At 37.8% G+C, this 20,280-nt stretch overlaps 1 protein-coding gene across 2 annotated transcripts in view; it reads right to left on the bottom strand.

Annotated features, from left to right (window-relative positions):
- The window catches only part of LOC145774753 (uncharacterized), a 43,141-nt gene that overhangs the window by 12,523 nt on the left and 10,338 nt on the right, over positions 1-20,280 (bottom strand). Inside the window, exons 5-14 of one of the 2 annotated variants that reach the window (XM_082586057.1) lie at positions 17,146-17,310; positions 16,206-16,583; positions 14,731-14,790; positions 13,607-13,747; positions 11,645-11,810; positions 10,469-10,517; positions 10,078-10,207; positions 7,717-7,885; positions 3,976-4,122; positions 1,502-1,583 (exon numbers count right to left, since the gene is read on the bottom strand). In XM_082586057.1, coding sequence (XP_082442183.1) covers positions 1,502-1,583; positions 3,976-4,122; positions 7,717-7,885; positions 10,078-10,207; positions 10,469-10,517; positions 11,645-11,810; positions 13,607-13,747; positions 14,731-14,790; positions 16,206-16,583; positions 17,146-17,310 — 1,487 coding nt within the window. The remainder of the gene's footprint in view (positions 1-1,501; positions 1,584-3,975; positions 4,123-7,716; positions 7,886-10,077; positions 10,208-10,468; positions 10,518-11,644; positions 11,811-13,606; positions 13,748-14,730; positions 14,791-16,205; positions 16,584-17,145; positions 17,311-20,280) is intronic. The other variant, XM_082586058.1, reaches the window with a different exon arrangement.

The following is a 20,280-nucleotide window of genomic DNA, read 5'->3' on the forward strand; positions in this document are numbered from 1 at the left end:
CTGTTCCAATTATGAGCTAACAATATCAACATTTTTACGACTAGGGGCAGTGGCGTACGCAGGATTTTCTCAAGGGGGGGCCATTGAGAGAAGCGTAGCCAGGAATTTTGAAAGGAGGGGTTTTGACGACCGGCGGGCGAAGCCCGACGCGTTTTTGCTGAAAAAGACACCCAGCGGCGGGGGGTCTGGGGGCCTCCCCCAGAAAATTTTGAAAAATTACTTTCAGTTTGGTGCATTCTGAGAGCATTTTCAACAAAAATGTGGGTATGAATATTCCTGTAAAACGGTGCTGTCAGGTGGCATAGCAAAAGGATAAGATCATGTTTTCTTCGGCATTTTTCGGAAACAAAGCCAAGTCTCTATGTTTTCTTGTTGTTAATTTCTGGCTGAGATGTTTGAATGTTTGGTATTGGCAAAACTCGCTCTTTTAATGCAATTTTGTTTAAAATTAGGCAAGTTTTTTTTAGACTGAAAGCATCATTCCTAAGCATAAAGAGACTGAAAGCATCATTCTCAATATCGTGACGTCACACGCGTGCCAAAGTGGGGTTGTAACCCCCAACCAACCCCTTGGCTACGCCATGTATTTCGTGTTGGCTTAGTCTATAAAACAACATTGTTACAGTAATTGCTTTGACAGAGCAATGCAAAACATATTAAATGCCTTAATCTACGTCGTTAACTACTAAAACATTTTTAAGGGGGGGGGGGGGGGGGGGGGCATGGCCCAATGGCCCCCCCCCCCTGCGTACGCCACTGACTAGGGGTGATGCATGCGTAAATCTAATCGTTTCAAGCAGCGGTTCCAATAAATTCGGTTTGCGACCTAGGTGTCATTATAAACAAGACAGTAAGCTTAATCAAAGACCATTTTAATTGAGGAAAATGGCGTTATGGTTATGACGTCATCATCTTTCTCGCCCCCCAAGGTTTTTTGAAAAGTCGGCGCCTATGCATTGAATGATTATACTTGAGATAATGTTGTTTTAGTCAACAAGCTGGGAAAGGACGGCAAACCCTACACCGTGGATGCACGACCCGTTGGTGCTCTTTTCTTTCCAGACTGTGTACTTTGATCTATTTTCTTAGATCCTACCCTTTTCAGTAAATCTGATCTCGCTTGAAGCTGCTCCGTCGATGTTGAAGCGTAAAGTTGTTAACACAGAAGCTGTACGACGTTCTGGGCGGTTACTGTTTGCAATTTGTTTGTTTATCAAGACCGCCAGCCCATCAGGCACTGCCCTCTTCTTCCGAAACTAAAGATCGCTGTTAAACACTTTTTACGTGCCCATTCTCTACACCACGTTGAGGCATCTCCATAGAGATGGCTGAACAAAAACCAGCTTCCCGGAGACTCCAATTTTCGAAGAATATTATTTAATAAAGAAATGTTGAGTAACACATCACCAGCAACAACCATACCAAAAAACAATTTGATCTGACGGATATGTCTTTCAAAAGCATGTAAGCTATATCGTTGTAACACAAGCAACTTTAATACCTTAATAGCTGATACATAAGTTGAATGGCCTCGAAATGTCTTCATCAGTAAGCCTGTGTCCACGTTAGTCATGCGAATCAGCCTAAAAATTGAACAACATAATACGACAACAAAAGTTTTAGCAATTCCGAAAGTAAAAACTAAAATACACCGTACATTCTAATGATTAGGCTTAATTATCAACAGTTTCAATTACTTATGGTATCGTATTATCATTGGCCGGAGCCGGACTAAATCGACAATGATAAAATGGATTACATGATCGGACTCATTGCTTGCTCTTGCGATACTGAGCTTTAACCAATAACACTGGGGAACACAATTTTTGTTGGCTTTGATCTGACAGTTGTTTTTGGCTAATTTTAGGGAGTTGAACCCAAAAATGACATCAATTTTTTTGTATCACGTCAAATTTTTGAGTTTGCCACCCATCACTTTTTTCAGAACTCTCAGAGCACTTCATTCGAAGACAGCTGCGTTTATAATAGTAAAAACACTTCAAGAGTTGCAAGTCACCAAACTCTTTCCATGGTTTTTAAAATTTTAAACCATTTGTAGAAATAAACGGATTTCGCTTCTGTAGGCGAAAATGAGTGCGAAATTTAGGAATAAAATTTATCCTTGTAGCTTTTTTAGGCATGCTCAAGCTGTGAACAGTCTCGCTTAATACTCCAACAAAATTTCAGCCTCTATATTTAAATCCCACCCTTCCTGATATCTTTCCTTTATCAAGTGAGAAGTGGAAGGAGTCGCTTCAATGTAAAGGTATGCGTGTCAACATCAAAAAGGCAAAGGTTGTAATAAGTGGAACGAAAGGGGAAATCCCAATGAGCAAAATTGACCCATGTGGCGTATGTGGAAGATGAGTGATGGCAAATTCTGTTATGTGTACGAAATACAGGAAGTGGGTGCATAGAAGATGTGCAAAGATGAAAAGAGTGACATGCAGATCCGAAAATGGTTTTGAATGTGAAAGATGCAAGAAGATTGAAGGAGTGGCTGGTCCTGTTGAAAAGCTGAATGACGAAGTTGAATCAGTGAAAGCCTTTTGCTATCTAGGAGATAGATTGAATGCCAGTGGTGGTTGTGAAGCGGCAGTGGCTGCAAAAGTAAGGTTTGGTTGGGTGCAATTTAGAAGATTTCCGTTGAAAATGAGAGGGAGAATTTATACTAGTTGTGTGAGATCTACAATGCTGTACGGAAGTGAGACATAGTGCTTAAGGGAAAACGAATTGGCAATTTTAAGAAGAACTGAAAGAGCGATGAAGAAAGCAATGTGTGGTGTGAAGCTGATGGACAAATCGAATACCGAAGAACTTATAACTTGCTTGGGTTGAATGAGAATGTTGATAAGCTAGCTAAAGCGAATGGAATGAGGTGGTATACTGGTATGTGCATGTTTTGAGAAGGGATGAAGATGATGTTTTGAGAAGAGCGCTGGAGTTTCAAGTGGAGCATCGTAGAAAAAAAAGATCAAAGAAAACGTGGAAAGGGCAAGTAGAGAAGAAAAGCAGCAAGGTGGGCTTGACAAGTGAGGACGCGTTAGACAGATCGATGTGGAGGCAGGGTGTGAAGCCGATTGCGGCACTTGAAGGTGAATCCGTCTACCCTTGGTAACGGGTACATCACCGGATTAAAACTGGACTACTACTACATCACCAAAGCTTGATGGAATTGCTGACTGCACCAAGGTTTTTCGGATAACCAGCAAGATGGCTATGCAAAAATTAATTTTGACACTTATACAGTATTTTAGCGCAGAGCTAAACGTGACGTGATAAAAGAATAATGGAGGCAGTTTTGAAATGTTTTGTTTTGAAAAGCACACCGGATTAGCCTGAATCAGATCAAAAATCAAAGTCAACAATTATTTTTTTCAAAATTGTTACCCTGTGTAGTGTGCCGTCTATCGATGTGCTCACAAAGTACCAGCACCACATGCACAAAGTGAAACCTATTCGATGCAGCGTAACGGTGAACTCTCAACAAAAATTGTATGATTAAAAAAATACAACAATTTTAAAATGTATTTTATCAAAGATATGACTTTTCAAAAGACTTCTTCGTTACATTTTGGGTCAGCGTCATTTATTTTACCGAAAAAATTCCTACTGTAGCAAATTTGTCAAATTTACAACTTCCTACGTTCAGGCACATTGTAAAATCCTACTTGATGTTTGAGCAATGCCACCTAGCTGTATCAGTATCGGTTCGCCAACAAACTAATGAAGAATTTATTTTAAAAATCCATTAATTAATTAATAAATAGTAATCGGGGTGTTAAATATAAATAAAGCATAAACTCATGGTTATTCAAGAGTAGCAGTTTTCAAATTGATCTTTTATTCTACAAACTTAACTTGATTTCTGTTTATTTTTGGGAAATTTATTATCGCATAAGACTGCTTTACGATCGTATATTAAAAGTTGAGGACATGGCACATGTTGTAAGCTTAAGTTGCAAGAACACCTACTTGTCTGCGCCGCCAGTAATGATGGTTCGATTATCATAAGACATGCAGTGGATGGCCTTCATGCTGTTTTGGACTTGGAGGATTCGCAAGCACTGATGTGTGTGAATACACCATATACGTACGCTTCCGTCCAATGAGCAAGAAACACTAAAATAAGTTGAAGATTGAAATCAAAAGTTTAAGCACAAGAATTCAAGCAGTAGGTTATATACTGTATTACGAAATAAATAAACTAATAAAACTAAATAAATAAATATAAAAAACCGTTTCGAACTTCGACTACAACAGCAATGATCGTTTTGTGGTCTTACTAACATTTTATTTTCTTAAGTAAGAGTGGGATAATTTTAATTTCAACTTTAGCTGGTATAATTTTTTTGAAATTCTTGTTCAAAAACACCCCTCTACCCTGAAAATTACTTTTTGCATAAAATTACTTTGTATTAACGTCATTTTTTATTATTATTATTTATGTTGTCCGCTCACTATCTCGTCTCATGACCACACTCCCGCATAATTATGACAGATTGCTACCACCTTTTGTGTTTGTTCGTCAGTTGTTGCTTGTACGCAGGTCAGTGCAGTTTTATTGAATTTCAGTCATTTATTATTAACATTTCACGAATAACTGTTTTGTTTAGATGAATTAAGATATTTTCCTGAAGAGGGCAGAAAGTTTTGCCGAAAACGTTCGAAATTATGTATCTATTTCATTTCTGTATTAATTTTGAATTATGCAATTCAATGTTATTAAGTTGTTATCGATTGTCTGTCTATGGTTTTTAAAAAGTACCTCTCTACCAAAGCTATACTTTTTATTTATGGCATTTAAAGTTCAAATATACCGTAGTTTGCTACTGCACTAAAACATGTCAAAAATGTGGCAAGACAGACGTAAACAGTTTTTTGGTCTTGGTTTTATTGTGAAACACTGTACAGTGGTCAATTTAATTTGTGCGCATGACAATGCGCATGCGCAAAAGCGTACCAAAATACCGATATTCTGTACTCAGAAAATAGAGAGTAGGCTACCACATTAAATTGATCCAAGGGCATTACACAGCTTTTGCTACACAGCAATGACTTCGTCAGTACGTATCATTCTTACAAACCCATAACTTTAAACCTTCTTCTCTGATAAGATTGATGTATAGGCTTAGTTACTAACGAATAAGTTAAAATACATGGAAATATATCCACTAATGATACCCCTTTTAGGATGAAACAGGCTGTCAAGGGTTTAGAAAGCAATAACTATATTTGATTTAAATATAATCATATCCACTTAAAATCTATTTCAAAACTTTAACAGTTTTTTTGCTCTTTTGTGCAGTAAAGTGCAAGAATATTTCTGTATTATTTGCAATTTGCATGCGAATATATGTAAAACATACTCTAGGTCTAAGTCCCTGAAGGTAACATGTTATTGTTTGTAATATCTGTAGATCAAGCCACACTATTGACTCAGGACACTGAGGATAATTTTTCGGCAAAAAAAAGCGGGGACTGTAATAATTTTGTTGACGTAACAGCAGCCTATGACACCGTCTGGCACCGTGGCCTAGTCTATAAGCTACTCCGCGTACTCCCTGATAAACACATGGTCAAAATGATCATGGAGTTCATCATCCACAACAGGAGTTTTATCCTTACTGCTGAAAACAGAAAACCTAATACACTGCGACGTCTCAACAACGGTGTCCCATAGGGATCAGTCTTGGCACCCCTTCTTTTCAACGGGAATATGCATGACCTATCATCTACAATATCGGACAAATATGCATACGCTGATGACTTGGCAATCTTGCACTATGTGAAAGACTGAGATTCATTAAAAACGACGTTGAGCCAAGACATGACCATATAAGGATACCTCCATCTATGAAAACTAAAGCTCCGCGAAAGTAAAACGGTAACGGCAGCCTTCCATCTCAACAACAGGGAGGCTCAACGGGACGTGAAAGTGACTATCAATGGCAAGATCTTGCTGTCTTGCCCAGAACCAACATACCGTGAGGTTACGCTTGACAAGTTACTCATTTATCTTCACCATTTACAGTCACTACGCAACAAGCTAACGTCTCGCATCGCCTTTCTAAAACGCTTGACAGGCACAACGTGGGGTGCAGGCGCTGACCCTTGAGCACTGCAACTTTGGCTGTGGTTCACTCCACTGCTGAATACTGTGTCCCTGCTTGGTGCCGCAGTGCCCACTGCCCACACCCGCCTTATAGACCGGCCAATCAACGACGCATTGCGAACTGTAACTGGATGAAGGCGCCCAACTCCAACAGAGTACCTACCAATCCTTACAAGCATCCAACCTGCTGAGCTTCGCCGAAAGGGAGCCATTATACATCTGGCTCGCCGGGCACAAGACCCCAACTACTGTACCTGCTCCACTCAAAACTCAAGGTCCCACTTCAGGAACCTTCCCGGCGGCTAAAGTCAATACACCCCTCTGTACGAGCTGCCGCTGAATTATTACAACCATTCAGCGATCATACCATCAGTGAAGCACATTATATGGAAGGCACTTGGAATGCAGCTTATTTGTGTTAGTGAGCACCATTTAGTGTCACTGCGCAAGAAACTGACATCCCGCGCTGCGCTACTCAAGCGCCTGGCAGGCTCCAGCTGGGGGGCGAGGGCTGTCACTTTGCGTATAGCAGCCTTAGCCCTTGTCCACTCTTCAGCAGAGTACTGTGTTCCTGTTTGGTGCCGCAGTGCTCACTGCCATAACATCGACACTGCCATAAACAGCGCCCTCGCACTGTGACCGGATGCCTGCGACCCACACCATTGGACAATCTATCCATTGTCGCTGGCATCGAACCTGCTGGGCTTCGTCGCCTAGAAGCCACTCTGTCTCTCAGTCGACGGGCACTGAAGCCTAACTATCTTCACCACCGCAAGATTTCTGCTCTTCCAAACGAGCACGCCCGTCGACTGAAATCAAGACACCCATTCGTGCCAGCCACTCAACTTCTGATCAACGAAGCTAATGAACCTCAGCGGCTACTTGGGCCGACCATAAATGAAATTCTGAATGGAAGTCAAGTACCACCAGACTCCGTTCGTTCATCTCTGACGCCGTCACACGCCCCATCGGCCTGACACTATACAATTGCAGGCATGGGTGCGCCTCAACCGTCTTCGTACGGGCGTCGAGCGTTTCCGCTTAACCATGCACCAATGGGGAATAGTCTCTTTCTCCTCCTGTGAATGTGGTGTCGAGAACAGACCGCAGACCACATCATCAATTACTGTACCACCTAACTGAGTGGTGGTACAGTTCAAGCCACCTAACTGAGTGGAAGGCCTGCGGGTCATGGATAATGAAACCAAAGACTGGCTGCTCTCCAGTAGTTTTCCAGTGTAGTCCGGGAACATCGTGAATCTGGCATAGTAAAAGGATAGACCCTCGGCCCTAGAAGCTTACACGACGACGACGATTTGTATTAATAACAATATTTAGCGAAATTGTTCTTGAACTACACAAAACGGTAATTCTAGCTTTTATATCATGTAGTATTCTGTCGCAATCAAGTCCTACTCTCAATGAAAACAGTTCCCAGCGGAAATTTTTTGTAAATCATATCAACGACATTTAAGGGTGAAACAGATCTCCAAACGGTCAACTTTATCCCTTGCTTTGTGGCTGCAAAGCAACTGACCTTTGTCTTTTACTGGCAAACTTTAAACAAATCCTTATAAAATAGTAAAAAGAATACCACTTACATGTAGTGTCCATCTACTTCCAGCCCTGAGACAGAGTTCGTGTGTCCAGTAAGCATATCCACACGTTTGGAACTCAATGAATCGAACACAGACACACTGTAGTCCCAGGAACCAGCGTATAAGGTCTTACATTTGCTGTCGGCACCGATGGCAAGAGAGATAACACCGCCTGCAATTGATATCAGCATGTGAATAAAACATTACGATTTATCACTGATATGTTTTCCATTCTGTTTTATTAAAAACCCGCCATTAAAACATTCTACTGCCATCGTTTATTTCTAGTGAGTTGTGACATTTGAAAACAGACGTGATTTTTAAAGGGAAAAGTTAAACTCAACATAAGGGTAAGAATTAAAACAACAGGCAGCGTTAAATGGTTCAACTCGAGTTCTCTGTAGAGATCCAGCAAAGTATTATGTAGCATTGCAATCTTGTTTGTTTTGTCCCTTTAAAGCAGAGGTTCTTAACCTTTTTATGTTAAGTACCCTCTGGGGTCTTAACAATCAACCCGAACCCCCAATAAGCTAAAACCCAATCAATGGTTCTTTGTTTGAATTAAGACTTCATTATTAAGTGGTAAGAATATTAACTAACAGTAACTAACAAATTTTAATGGTATTGCAAAGCATATTGATAGAAACATTTACTTCAAGCACTTTATTTTGAATTGCGTAGAGTAAAGAGTAAACTGCTTGGACCTCCTGGACAATGCTAGAGCCTTGACAAGCGTCTGTGACATAACAATACCAGAAGGATTGCACCGCGAAGAGAAATTAGTGGGCAAATCGTTGCACACGTATCGTCGCACACTTACATATAAGCTTTCTGGCAAAGCCGTGGATATAACATTGTTGCATCACAATAACGCGAATTCAGACAAAATGTACGCACTATTTTCAATCAACACACATTTTTCTGTAATATAGAATGTAAAACAATAGCAACACATGAAAAATTAACTGCCATCCAAGTACCACTAGAAATTTCTTTGTGAACCCCTGGACGTTCGTGGACTCCAGGTTAAGAACCTTTGCTTTTAAGAGTCTAAAATATTAAAGTGTTCGTTAGGGTGTTGTACCCGACTTTGCAAATGCAAAAGCAAGAAAGGCCACCATCTTGAATTTTTGTAGGCTATAATGTAAGTGACTTGTAATTTGAAGTAGCATATTAATGTTACACTCTTTGTAATACTTTAATGGCTTATTTCGATGCAACATCTCTAGTACTAATGTTGTGTAAAAACTAACTGCTTGTCCGAATTCGCTAAACAGAGATAACTGTTAGTTTCATGAAGGCTACTGTGTGTTCAAGAGAGCAGTAGCCTACTTTGCCTTGGGTAAGAATTGAACTGAGTTTGGAATCACGAACGGAATTTGAACCAATTGCTAAACCTACGGCCATTCACATAATGGCGGCCGAATAGCTTGCTAGAGGTGTAGTTGAAGTACATTTAATACTCCCACCGAGAGTCAAAATAGGTCTTAGAAGTTTATATGCAAATAAAAATAGGCCCAAAGTAAGTGATTTAAACTTTAGGCTTATAGTACCCATAATCCGGTAACGCCTGCTACTGAGGAGTTGACGGTACAACTACAAAAATCTCAAAATCAAAGCAATTTTCCCTCCTCCTATTAGCCAGAGAATGCTTTACGAAAAAGGTCAGAGAAATGACACGAAATAGTTTTCTTCTGTCTCTTTCTTCATCATCATCCATTCGTGGATACCTTGACACCATCAACATAGTTTCCTCAGACATCCCAGTAATCATCAACTTTGATAGTTTATGCTTCTGCACTCCAGTGTCCTGTTCTAACTTACGAAGAAACGTTTTTGCCTGTCGACCCATTTTCCTAATACCATAGTTTGGTTCCCAAAGAAGAATATTACTAATTTCCTTTTGACTTCTCAAACAGTGACCTGCCATCTGTAGTGATCGTCTTCTAATTGTCTCAGTGAGAAATGGAAGGTCACCGTAAAGGTTTTTCTTTGGCTATAAACTGTTATCCCAGCATCGAGCGGCATTCATTGAGGTTTTATAGAACAATAACACACACTTTGAAACATATATGGCCAAATTCGATTGGCTAAACATCAGATGGAAATTAGTGTGTTGTGAATACCTGCAATAATTAAATAGTAATCAGAAGTGGGCAGTAGCGCGCTAATTTTGTAGTGCCGCTACTAGCGTGCTACATTTATTCTCCAGGTAGCAGAGACATTTCTTTCAGTTGTACTTTCGCTACTTTCCCATTGAAAGAATACATTTTTAGAGATTTTCAAAGTAGCAGATGCCCACCTTTGAAAGTAATATTAAGAAACTAATTATGAAGTATAATTTATTTATAAGCACAAACTCGCCTTTTATTTTATGGTCCATAGTGGCAAAACAATCACCGTTCAAACGCCACAATCTGATATTCTTATCAAGACCTCCACTGATCACTTTTTCGCCATGGCTCAGAACACTTAGTACCGCTCCCTTGTGGCCCTATCATTTAGCAATATTATTTAGCAACTGCATATCGCGCGATGTAAAAGTATGGTTTCCTATTAAGTATATACAGAAAAAATCCAAAGAGAAAAAATATACAGTGGCTAAGCGACAATTATTTAAAACACTCAGAAAGCTTTTCATAAGTCAGCACTGTTGACTTATACCAATGTCGGAGTCGCCCTTTTAACGACTCTAACATTACGCATATCAAGATCCTTCCTATGCCATTCTAAATTACAAAACTGTTTTTCGTACCTGCATCGCTATCACCCTCGATACAGGGAACACAGGAAAATCCAAATTCCTGCAAAACAATAAACAACTCTAGAAGGACACAGCCAATGGATGCCTTTGTTGGCAATGACTCAAGCGCTCTGTAATTAAGTAGCCTACTTAGCCATCAGACGTTATTGCCCAAATGAGTAGTTAAATGTATAGTGTAACTTTCAATCTACGGTTGGTGACGGAATCAGAAGCCGTGTGAGCTGCAACAGGAATCTTGGAAGTAGGTTCTTGTGTTGAATATTAGAAACTTCTAATTAAAGTACATCAGATAATAATCTACTTGGTTGGATAAATTAAATCAGGGCTTTAAAAGACATACAAACAGAATAGGCTACCTGTCATACACGCCTATTGATGCACATTATGATGTAACAAGTACGAACATCCAAGTGTAAAAAATGGTACTGGGCTGAATACAGGTACCGTAACTTTCCAGTTTGGTTGCTGCTTGGTTTAAAAGAAGAGGGTAGTTATTTTAGATGTGTTGATAGGTGCACTTATTCAGCCTAACCCTAGCCTAATCTATACTACTAAATTATTGTAATTGAAACATGAATACTGCTCAGTGCCGGCGATGTGTAAATGTGTGATGAATGTAAATCTAATTACGGTGTCACAGAAAAAAAGTTGCTTAGTGACTTCGTCACCGACCGGTCGATCACCAGTAATTAAGAAATTTTCAGGTCGATCACAATTGATGAGAAGTTGGCCACCAGCAAAGCAATGCTTTAACTCTTTCAGGCAACTTAGTGTAATAGGAGAGGTATAAAAAGATCAAATATAAGCAAAGGGAGAGATCGATAAAAAAAAAGATTGTGGACCACTGTACTTGGAATTAGTACAAATATAAAAAAGCTCACAAACAACATAGGAGACTAACTACAACAATTAAACTCCTGATTGTGTTTCATGTGTCCGAACACATATTAAAGAATACTTTAGAAAAGCCAAAGAAATCAACAAGACAAAGTATTAAACACATACAACTGACGCAGAGGAAAGCCTGTGTAGCCTACGTCGAGCTAAAACGGAAAATAGTATGAAAGAGACACACTACCAGCAAATTGCGGTAATTCATACTGGAAATCCAGTACGAATTCTTATCTACGAGATATTAATATAAATCAGGGTACTTGACAAACTAACACGTCAATCTCGTCATCCATGTGGTGATCCACAGCAAAGTAATCCTCCTTCCTCTTTGCCATGCTTTCAATTTGGCCATCCGAAAGAAGTTGCGTTAATATAATGTCGATTTCGAACTTGCGTGTAGCTGATCGGGGAGCAGATTGTTGAGGGGCTTCCATGACAACTGCATCACAGGAGAAAAAATATTAGATTAGTTTTGAATCACGATAGAAGACTTTCCATAGCGTATATATACATACCTATATAAAAGCTTGCCATACTATTATATGCGAAACTAGCCATTTCAAACAAGGCTGAAATGAAAAAAGGATATAAAAAAATGGAGGCTGCCAAAGGGTCTAGTTCGAAAATAGACCACTGATGCCGTATTCCAAGAGTTCTTGCCGAAAACGTTTGAGTTTATTCTGTTGTTATTTTATTAGTGTAGGTACATATTGTATTTTTTTGAATAATGCTAATCAATCCCATTAAGTTACTGTCAGTCATCTGTTTATGGTATTCCAACTTAACAGACAAACCAATTACAATAATACAGTGTGCTTAACACCATTGTATTGCTTCCTAGCGTGGCTAAGAATTAACATTCATGATAACTTTAAATTGTTTGCCAAAGCAACAACCACATTTAGAAATACAGTGCAGTGTACATAAAAGAGATGAACAGAACGTTACAGTTCGTTGTTTAACAACTTAATTTGATAGCCCATTAGCGGAAAACTTTGAATAAGCACACCTCTTCCATGCATTAAGACTGTATAAAGCGTTTTTCATTAAGTTCCACGGGCACCAGTGGTGTGAATAGGTAATGATAAGTTGTCACTTAACATCAAACGTGCATAACTTATGTTAAAAACAGGTTTCACGCAAATTCGCATGTTAAAAAGAATTTCGTGCAAATATAGTCCAACTCGTAACATCGTGATGCAAAGTTACATAGTGGAAAGAATGGTAAAAAAAACAAGGTGTCTTTTTGTCCATCCTTAGATAGTGAGTTTTTCGCAATAAAGTTTTATTTTTTTCATAAATCGTTATCAAGTAACAACTAATTGGAAGCAAACACTTTTTTTCTGTATTACTACTTTTGTTAGTAAAATGTAATATTTATTGTACAAAGCAAAGCATAGAATATATCGACAAACTGAAACCAGTTTACAAGGTAACTGTGTTACAGCATGGCCTACCAGAGCTTCTTCACAACGGCCAGATTCTCGCGCCCGGCAGCCAAAGTGAAAAATATTCTAAAAACTTGTGTTTTCAAAAATCCGCTAATTAATATCGTGTTTTTGCGTTCACTCAAGTTAGAACAACGCAAACAAGAGCCTTACAATTACATATTTGCAGCTGTATTCAAAAGCATTGCATCTCAAGTAGGTTTAGAGTTGGTCTTCAATTTTTTATAGGTCACCACTCTGACTTATTGTAAAATCTTTATCACCGATATTTCTCGTCGGCATTTCAGAGATTTTGGCTTTGTCTAGTTTGTGAAAAAAAGGTTGCGAATACGGGTAAAGAGAAAAAAGCTTCAAGAACAAACGCGAGTGGAAAAAAGTTTCAAATACCAACGGAGTGGAGGAATGTTGACTTGGGGAAGCCGGTGACCGAACATGGCCTACCGGCACGGTAGTTTCGGAGGCCATTCAACTTCTCGACGGCAATGGCAACCGGGAGCTTAGAGGCCTGGTGTTAGTATATATTGTAGTACAGTAGAGCAGTTGTTGCTTACAATTAATATAAACATACGTAGCGTTCTCCCATGCACGCATTTCATTGTTTATTTTCATTGCAAACTTTGAGTACTCTGGTAAATTAAATGCACAAACGCTACTAATACTCTATTGTGCTCACTTACAAAAATGGAAATTTTTTTCTTGCGAGTAAAAGGTTAAGGATAGCAACACTGAAGCAATAACAAGTGAATGTTAAGTATGAAACATCATCACTGCACTCCAACCGGTAAACCTTCAGTGATCGTTTTCCATATCTGTAAAAAGCCACTGCTTTTGCTTTTGAGGGGATTTTGACTGATTCCAGGCAGAATTTCAGCCTGGCTGGCTCTTTTGAAGTCTTTTAATGAATCTGTACGCGTTTTGCTTCTAATATCTTTAAAAATACAAACCACGAAAAAAAACTGATGGAACAAAATAATTGGTAATGATTAAAATATAGTAGTGCTGCTTTTAATGGTACTGGCACATTTGTAAGACTAAAACAAAATTTAGTGCAATGCCGGTATAAGGCAAAATATACACCATTTCATACATACAACGTAACAACAAAGCAGTGAAGTTACACGGTGAAAAATAAGCAGAAAAATATTAAACATTCCAGTTCTAATCTTTCTAAATCATACTTCTTATAAACAAGAGTAAATCATTGTGTCTTCTGACTTTTCGTTATATGTTCTTTCAAGACACAGCTGTGTAATATTGCTAAACCTGTGTGTCACACTGGCAATCATCAATCACCATAGTGTTGGTGAGACGTTTTCACGACCAATAGGAAAAATGAGAGAATCACCACAGAAGATCAATGTAGTTATTGCCCCACAAATATCTGCTCTGTGCAATATATTTCAACCTTACCTTTTACTAAACTTCTTGGATAAAGAGTATTCATTCACATGCTAATTTGATTTTTAAAGGATATTTAACCTCAAAACCTTAAAGATAACTGCTTCACACAAACTCTACCTATACGACATTCTACAATCTACATACACAGTGCTAGCTGGTAATGTTTCACAAACAGAGAAAGTGACGTTTCCTGAATATGTGCCACGATCGATAACAAAATTCGAACGAGGTAGACCTACCCTACATATAAACATTGCTTTCAACTGTAACAAAATGCAACTGATTTATAAAGTTATGATATAGTATTGTACATATAAGTTTATTTGCAGTAAATTAAGTATATAATTACGTGTCCAATATATATATATCACTAGGAAAAAAAATAAAGCTTTTCCTTAAGGAATATCAAAAACAATCAATTTAAACAGCTTGGTGAATACAAATAGGCCCTTGCCTTATAGAATTCAGCTAAAAATATTAGCCGGAAGTATACAGCATTAAGTTGAGTACCTGGGGTGACCTTTTTTTCTCTCACGGGTTTCGAAGGTTCAGGGTGAACTTTCTTGTGGCCTGGAAATTAGTTTGGTGATAAAAATGTACTTTAATGCAAATCATTCATATTAATTTACTTATCACAAACACTAAATTATTCCTCACTGGAATGGAAAAAATTTAAGACCTAATGCCACTGAGGGAGGTTTTGATAGGCTTGTCGCAACAACTAACAAACAGAAGATAGCCACATTCATATTCAAACGTGCTGCGCAATGACGAAAGTGGAAAAGCAAGGCTTGTTTCATTTAAAATCCATGCAAAAAACATAAATATGGTTAGCCTATTCAATTAGTTCATGGCGACAAATCTCTTGCACACACATTGTTATTCTGAGTACAACCGATTTGGTGTACACTGTACAGTATAATGCGATTATAATAAGTAAAAATAACGGGTATGGTAGACCTATAACAGATAATTGTACGGAATATATGCTTGGTGTTACTATTACTAAGCTACATAAAAAAAAATTCAAAAAGTAGCAGCTGCTCCTTTCTTTGATTCGAGTTATATTTTGTTTTGCCAATTGTGTGCGACTTGATTGCATACCCGGACAAGTGCTCTCCAGATTTTTAAACGTGAAACATGATGACATTAGTGAAATAAAGACTTTTCGAATAATATTAGCATTACAATAAATTATCAACTCTACATGGTCAATAAAACTAGAATTGATGAGATATATTGATCTAACATCAAAAGCAGCCTGCCTTAAAATCAAATTTCATTGATGAGAAATTGGGAAAAATGTAACATGCGGAGACTATCAGATGTGAATTGGTTCAGCTTTGTATCCATGAGTGGCCTGCGGATCCAGTAAAACCCACTCGATGAGACCAATGTCTCACTTTGTAGTTACCTCACTCTGAGTGGTTAGAGATTGTAGAAAGAATTGGGTGGTAGAATCAATTCCAAAAACCGAGAAACATCTCGAAAAAGCTGCAAAAACCTGGTAGACCCTGCTAGCAGCGGGAACAAACGCTAAGTAAGTGGAGTAAACAGAGTAGACTAAATGGTAAAATTAAAAAAAATGAGTAGCCTCGTCTCTGTTATTTTTTCTGTTGCTTGCAATGATGAAGAGCCGTTACAGAAATTAATATTTTTCTTACCTGTTTACAAAATCTTTTTGTGCAATATTAAAAGTAAGAACCTATTTTCTTGTCGGCTCAGCAATCAATCGTTCTACGTCCCAAAACAAATCATAGTTAAAGCTAATTTACAGAATAAGCGTCATCATACTCTTCACAAAACAAAGTAAGAGGAACAAGACATAAACTTGACATGAACAGGAGATTTCTCAAAAAAACATCACGCCAGGTGAGCATCGAAATGATTAGTTTCATGATTGATGCAAAAGAAATCAAGTGTGTGTCTCCAGAATCAAAACTAAGAGAGCCTAACTGCAAAAAAAGTATAGATTTCCCACTTACTCTTCACTGCAAGTTTAAAAGCCTTGCCATCTGTTTTGTCAGAAAATTCTTCGCCTTCTGAAGTATCGGACATCATCCCAGGCGCTGTGTATTTCCTTAAGGATTTATGCTTCTTTTTCACAGCAACAGTTTCCTCAGATTTGTTTACCTTCCAAAAAGGAACATATTGCTTAACAGCAGTTTGTTCTTCAATCAAAAACTCAAAGCTCCCTGAAAACGCTGCCAGTTCATGCGAAGCACTGTCAGTGCTGCTGAGGTTGTTTTTGAGTGCTCGACGTTTGGAAACCTGAGCTCTACCCTTCTTTCGCTTTTTACGATGCAATTTTTCAGATTCAGAAAGATCACTGCTATCGGTCATCACGTTTTCGTCTGGGCTCTCTGCAAATTCATAAAAACATGGCCATCAAAAACGCTCTCTAAACTAGAGTAATTGTGAAACACTTTTATTTAAATACAGAAACAATGCAGTTGCTTCATAAAACCAAAAATGCCTTTCGCTCTTGCCAGGTAAATGAATTAAAAGCATAGAGATTGCACACAATCATTACAGTCGTTTACATCAGACAGAGGGGGTTATTGATTGTAGATTTTGAGAGTATTTGCAATCATTAGCAAACAATGATATAATTCTACAAAATTACATTACAAAATATTTTAAAGCTTTACTTGGTAGAAGTTTTATTAACATAGTTATGGCCTAAAAAATTGAAATTCTTTAATAATCTTAAGAGTTGGTTGTTGAAGAATGTTGTGCATCATGCAAATTCAGGTCAACTCGCAATTTTTGGTCTTTTTGTTTCGATTTTCTTGTTTTTACACTTCCTTAAGACAGGGATTTATATTTTAAGATAATTCAGTTTAGAGTTATTGAGGCAGAAATGCTTTTGAGAATACCTACAATATTGTATTATTGTAATTTATTAGAAAATCTGTATATAACCTAGGGCACCAGTTCTCTTTTTCTTCTTTGATTTGGTCATATTTTCCTTGCGCAACTGCAGCCTCCTCCTCAACTCAAAGTAAACTTCCCTCCAATCGATCGCTTCATTCTCTGCTGCATTTTCTTCCATCTTCTCCACAAAGTCGTCCATACCAACCCGCAGCGCTTAAATTATATGACAAAAAGAGGTGAAGTGATAGCGGCACGAGTAACCCACCCTACAGTTGGAATAGCCCGTTTTGGAAAGTCCAATTCGGAAAAATCCCGATTCGGAGACAGTCTTTTTCGGGGAAGGCCCTTTTCGGAGATTTTTTGAAAATCCAACGACGCCTTCTGTAAATCCAACGACGCCTTCTGTTTCTAAACAATTCGCATTTTCAACTGCCACTTAGGTTTTAACTTAGTTGATTATGTCAAACGCTATTTGGCAACAGTCTTTCTTTCGTTGACACTTTTTCGCTGAGACTTTATCTCAACCTCTATTGTTAATCATGAAACGCTGTTGGAGCAAATCGGTGTAGCAATTGATCGGCGAAATTACCATTAGATTTACAAGCGCGCAGCGCCAGTCAGCAAAACAGTTTTTTTTTTTACATTGAATCAACCTGTTCAGACGTGAAATCAATGTAAAGAAAAACGATAGGCCAACTGAGTGATTTAGCTTATTCAGACATTGAATCAATGTAAATACGAACTGTTAGGCTAATCGGTTCTTTGAACAAATCGAATGGCTTTTGCAAAGCAAAAAAGCCATCACAATGAACATCTACCGAAGTATACTAATTTACAGTACTTTAGATAAGCACTAAAAATTAATAGACGGTATTGTTATTAATATCAATTCAATATGATTTCAGTGATTATAATACAATGTAATACAGTAGCACATCCAATTAATTAGCGACGACCTTCTAAAGTACACGTTAATTCGAACAGAAATAAGAATTTATCAAAAGTCTCAGTCATTTTAGAAGATTTCACCACCGGTTACAGGACCATCTTTGCTTGTTTTCTTGACAGAGTCAACTCTGATTGATCATATACGCCTTGGAGAGTAGCTAGTTGAGAAAATTCAGATAATATGAAACCAAGGAACTTTCAAAATAATTATTTAAACCACCATTCAACGTTTCCATCACGCATTGAAGCGGTGATCTGATAATTACATTTTCTACGGTTCGAGAAAAAGTTTTCACTGCCTATAAAACGTTGAATCATTAAAACGAACATCTAAAGTACTGTAAATTAGTATACTTCGGTAGATGTTCATTGTGATGGCTTTTTTGCTTTGAACATTAAGTTTGTTTTAACAAAAAAAAAACCTTAAGCGAGTAATGTCGGTCTGGAATTGCATGCGGGAAGTGATTTTCTGATGTCTCTGGATTTATTAATATTCAATTGAACACTGAGAATATGTCCTTATAATGTTTGTAATGTACTGTATTGAGTTTAAATTTAACCGTTGTTATTGCGTTCATAAACGTAGTTGCACTGATGAGAATTCAATATTCGAAAACGCGTTCTGCAACACTGTTTTTGCACTCTGCAATGCCTGATGCAGATTTATCTGTAGATTTCCATCACGCATTGAAGCGGTGATCTGATAATTACATTTTCTACGGTTCGAGAAAAAGTTTTCACTGCCTATAAAACGTTGAATGGTAGTTTAAATAATTATTTTGAAAGTTCCTTGGTTTCATATTATCTGAATTTTCTCAACTAGCTACTCTCCAAGGCGTATATGATCAATCAGAGTTGACTCTGTCAAGAAAACAAGCAAAGATGGTCCTGTAACCGGTGGTGAAATCTTCTAAAATGACTGAGACTTTTGATAAATTCTTATTTCTGTTCGAATTAACGTGTACTTTAGAAGGTCGTCGCTAATTAATTGGATGTGCTACTGTATTACATTGTATTATAATCACTGAAATCATATTGAATTGATATTAATAACAATACCGTCTATTAATTTTTAGTGCTTATCTAAAGTACTGTAAATTAGTATACTTCGGTAGATGTTCATTGTGATGGCTTTTTTGCTTTGAACATTAAGTTTGTTTTGCTCTTTGCTATGAGCTAAACGCATCAAGACGTGTTACCCTTACGACCATCAGCACTCTTGATAACGCACCATGGCCGATCTTCATAGCAACTGTCCATACAAATCTTCAATATATCAGCTAAAGTTATGTAGGCTAATAAAGTTATAGCCTATATATGTTTATTTGTTTTGTAACATTTTTTATTTTTTTTATTTTCCCTTTATATCTTAAATTTTTCTGAAGGTGTTGCGACCGTGCCAAATTTTTTTCAACTCAATAACTTACTTCGATCACAAGCACGTTTTAACGTTCGCGTTTTGTCGCTTCTACCTTTTTCTTGACCTTTGCTATGTTGATGTGTATTGTTTTGATATGATGGTCAGAAATAAAAAAACAACTGAACTGAACTGAAATGTTTTTCTCAGTTACAACCTATAACTAGTCAGCAAAAGTTCCTTTTGTAGCCAACACGATTTCAACGTCTGGCGACGTTGAAACGATGTAAAAAAGGCAATTTTTGAAGTTGAATTTGACCAATTAGGCGGTTGCAAACATAACATAACAACAATCCAATACATCAATGCATTACAAACATCAACAATCCAATCATTCATTTCATTTATTATCATTCATTTCTCTATTGCAAGCTAATTCCTTTCAATATAGATATGCCGCAGTGATTTTACAATTCTCCGATAAAAGCTGTCTCCGATATGGAATTCTCCGAATAGTAGCAGACCCCCCTACAACATAGTTCAGTAAGCAGTTATATTTCGTTGTGCAATATTAGTTTTGAAGAAAGGAATCCTTTGAACAAACATCTGTTTTTTTTCCGTACCCCCACAGTGTACTTTACTTACGGTACCGTATTTGAAGTTACACCGAAAGTCAACATCACTGAAAAAGCCTTTGTTAGCATGACGAAAGAAATGGATGAAGCCTTCAGTTCATTATCTTAATGTACAGCGATAGTGTTGCGGAAAACAAACAACGAAATTTTATTAACCAAAACGTTCCTGTAAGCAAGAAAACGAAGCAACAACATTTATCCTGTTAAAAGCCGTGGTGTTCCTTGATTTCGTTTGGTTATGGT

This window comes from Aplidium turbinatum, chromosome 7, assembly GCF_918807975.1.
Source record: "Aplidium turbinatum chromosome 7, kaAplTurb1.1, whole genome shotgun sequence".
NCBI lineage: Eukaryota > Metazoa > Chordata > Ascidiacea > Aplousobranchia > Polyclinidae > Aplidium > Aplidium turbinatum.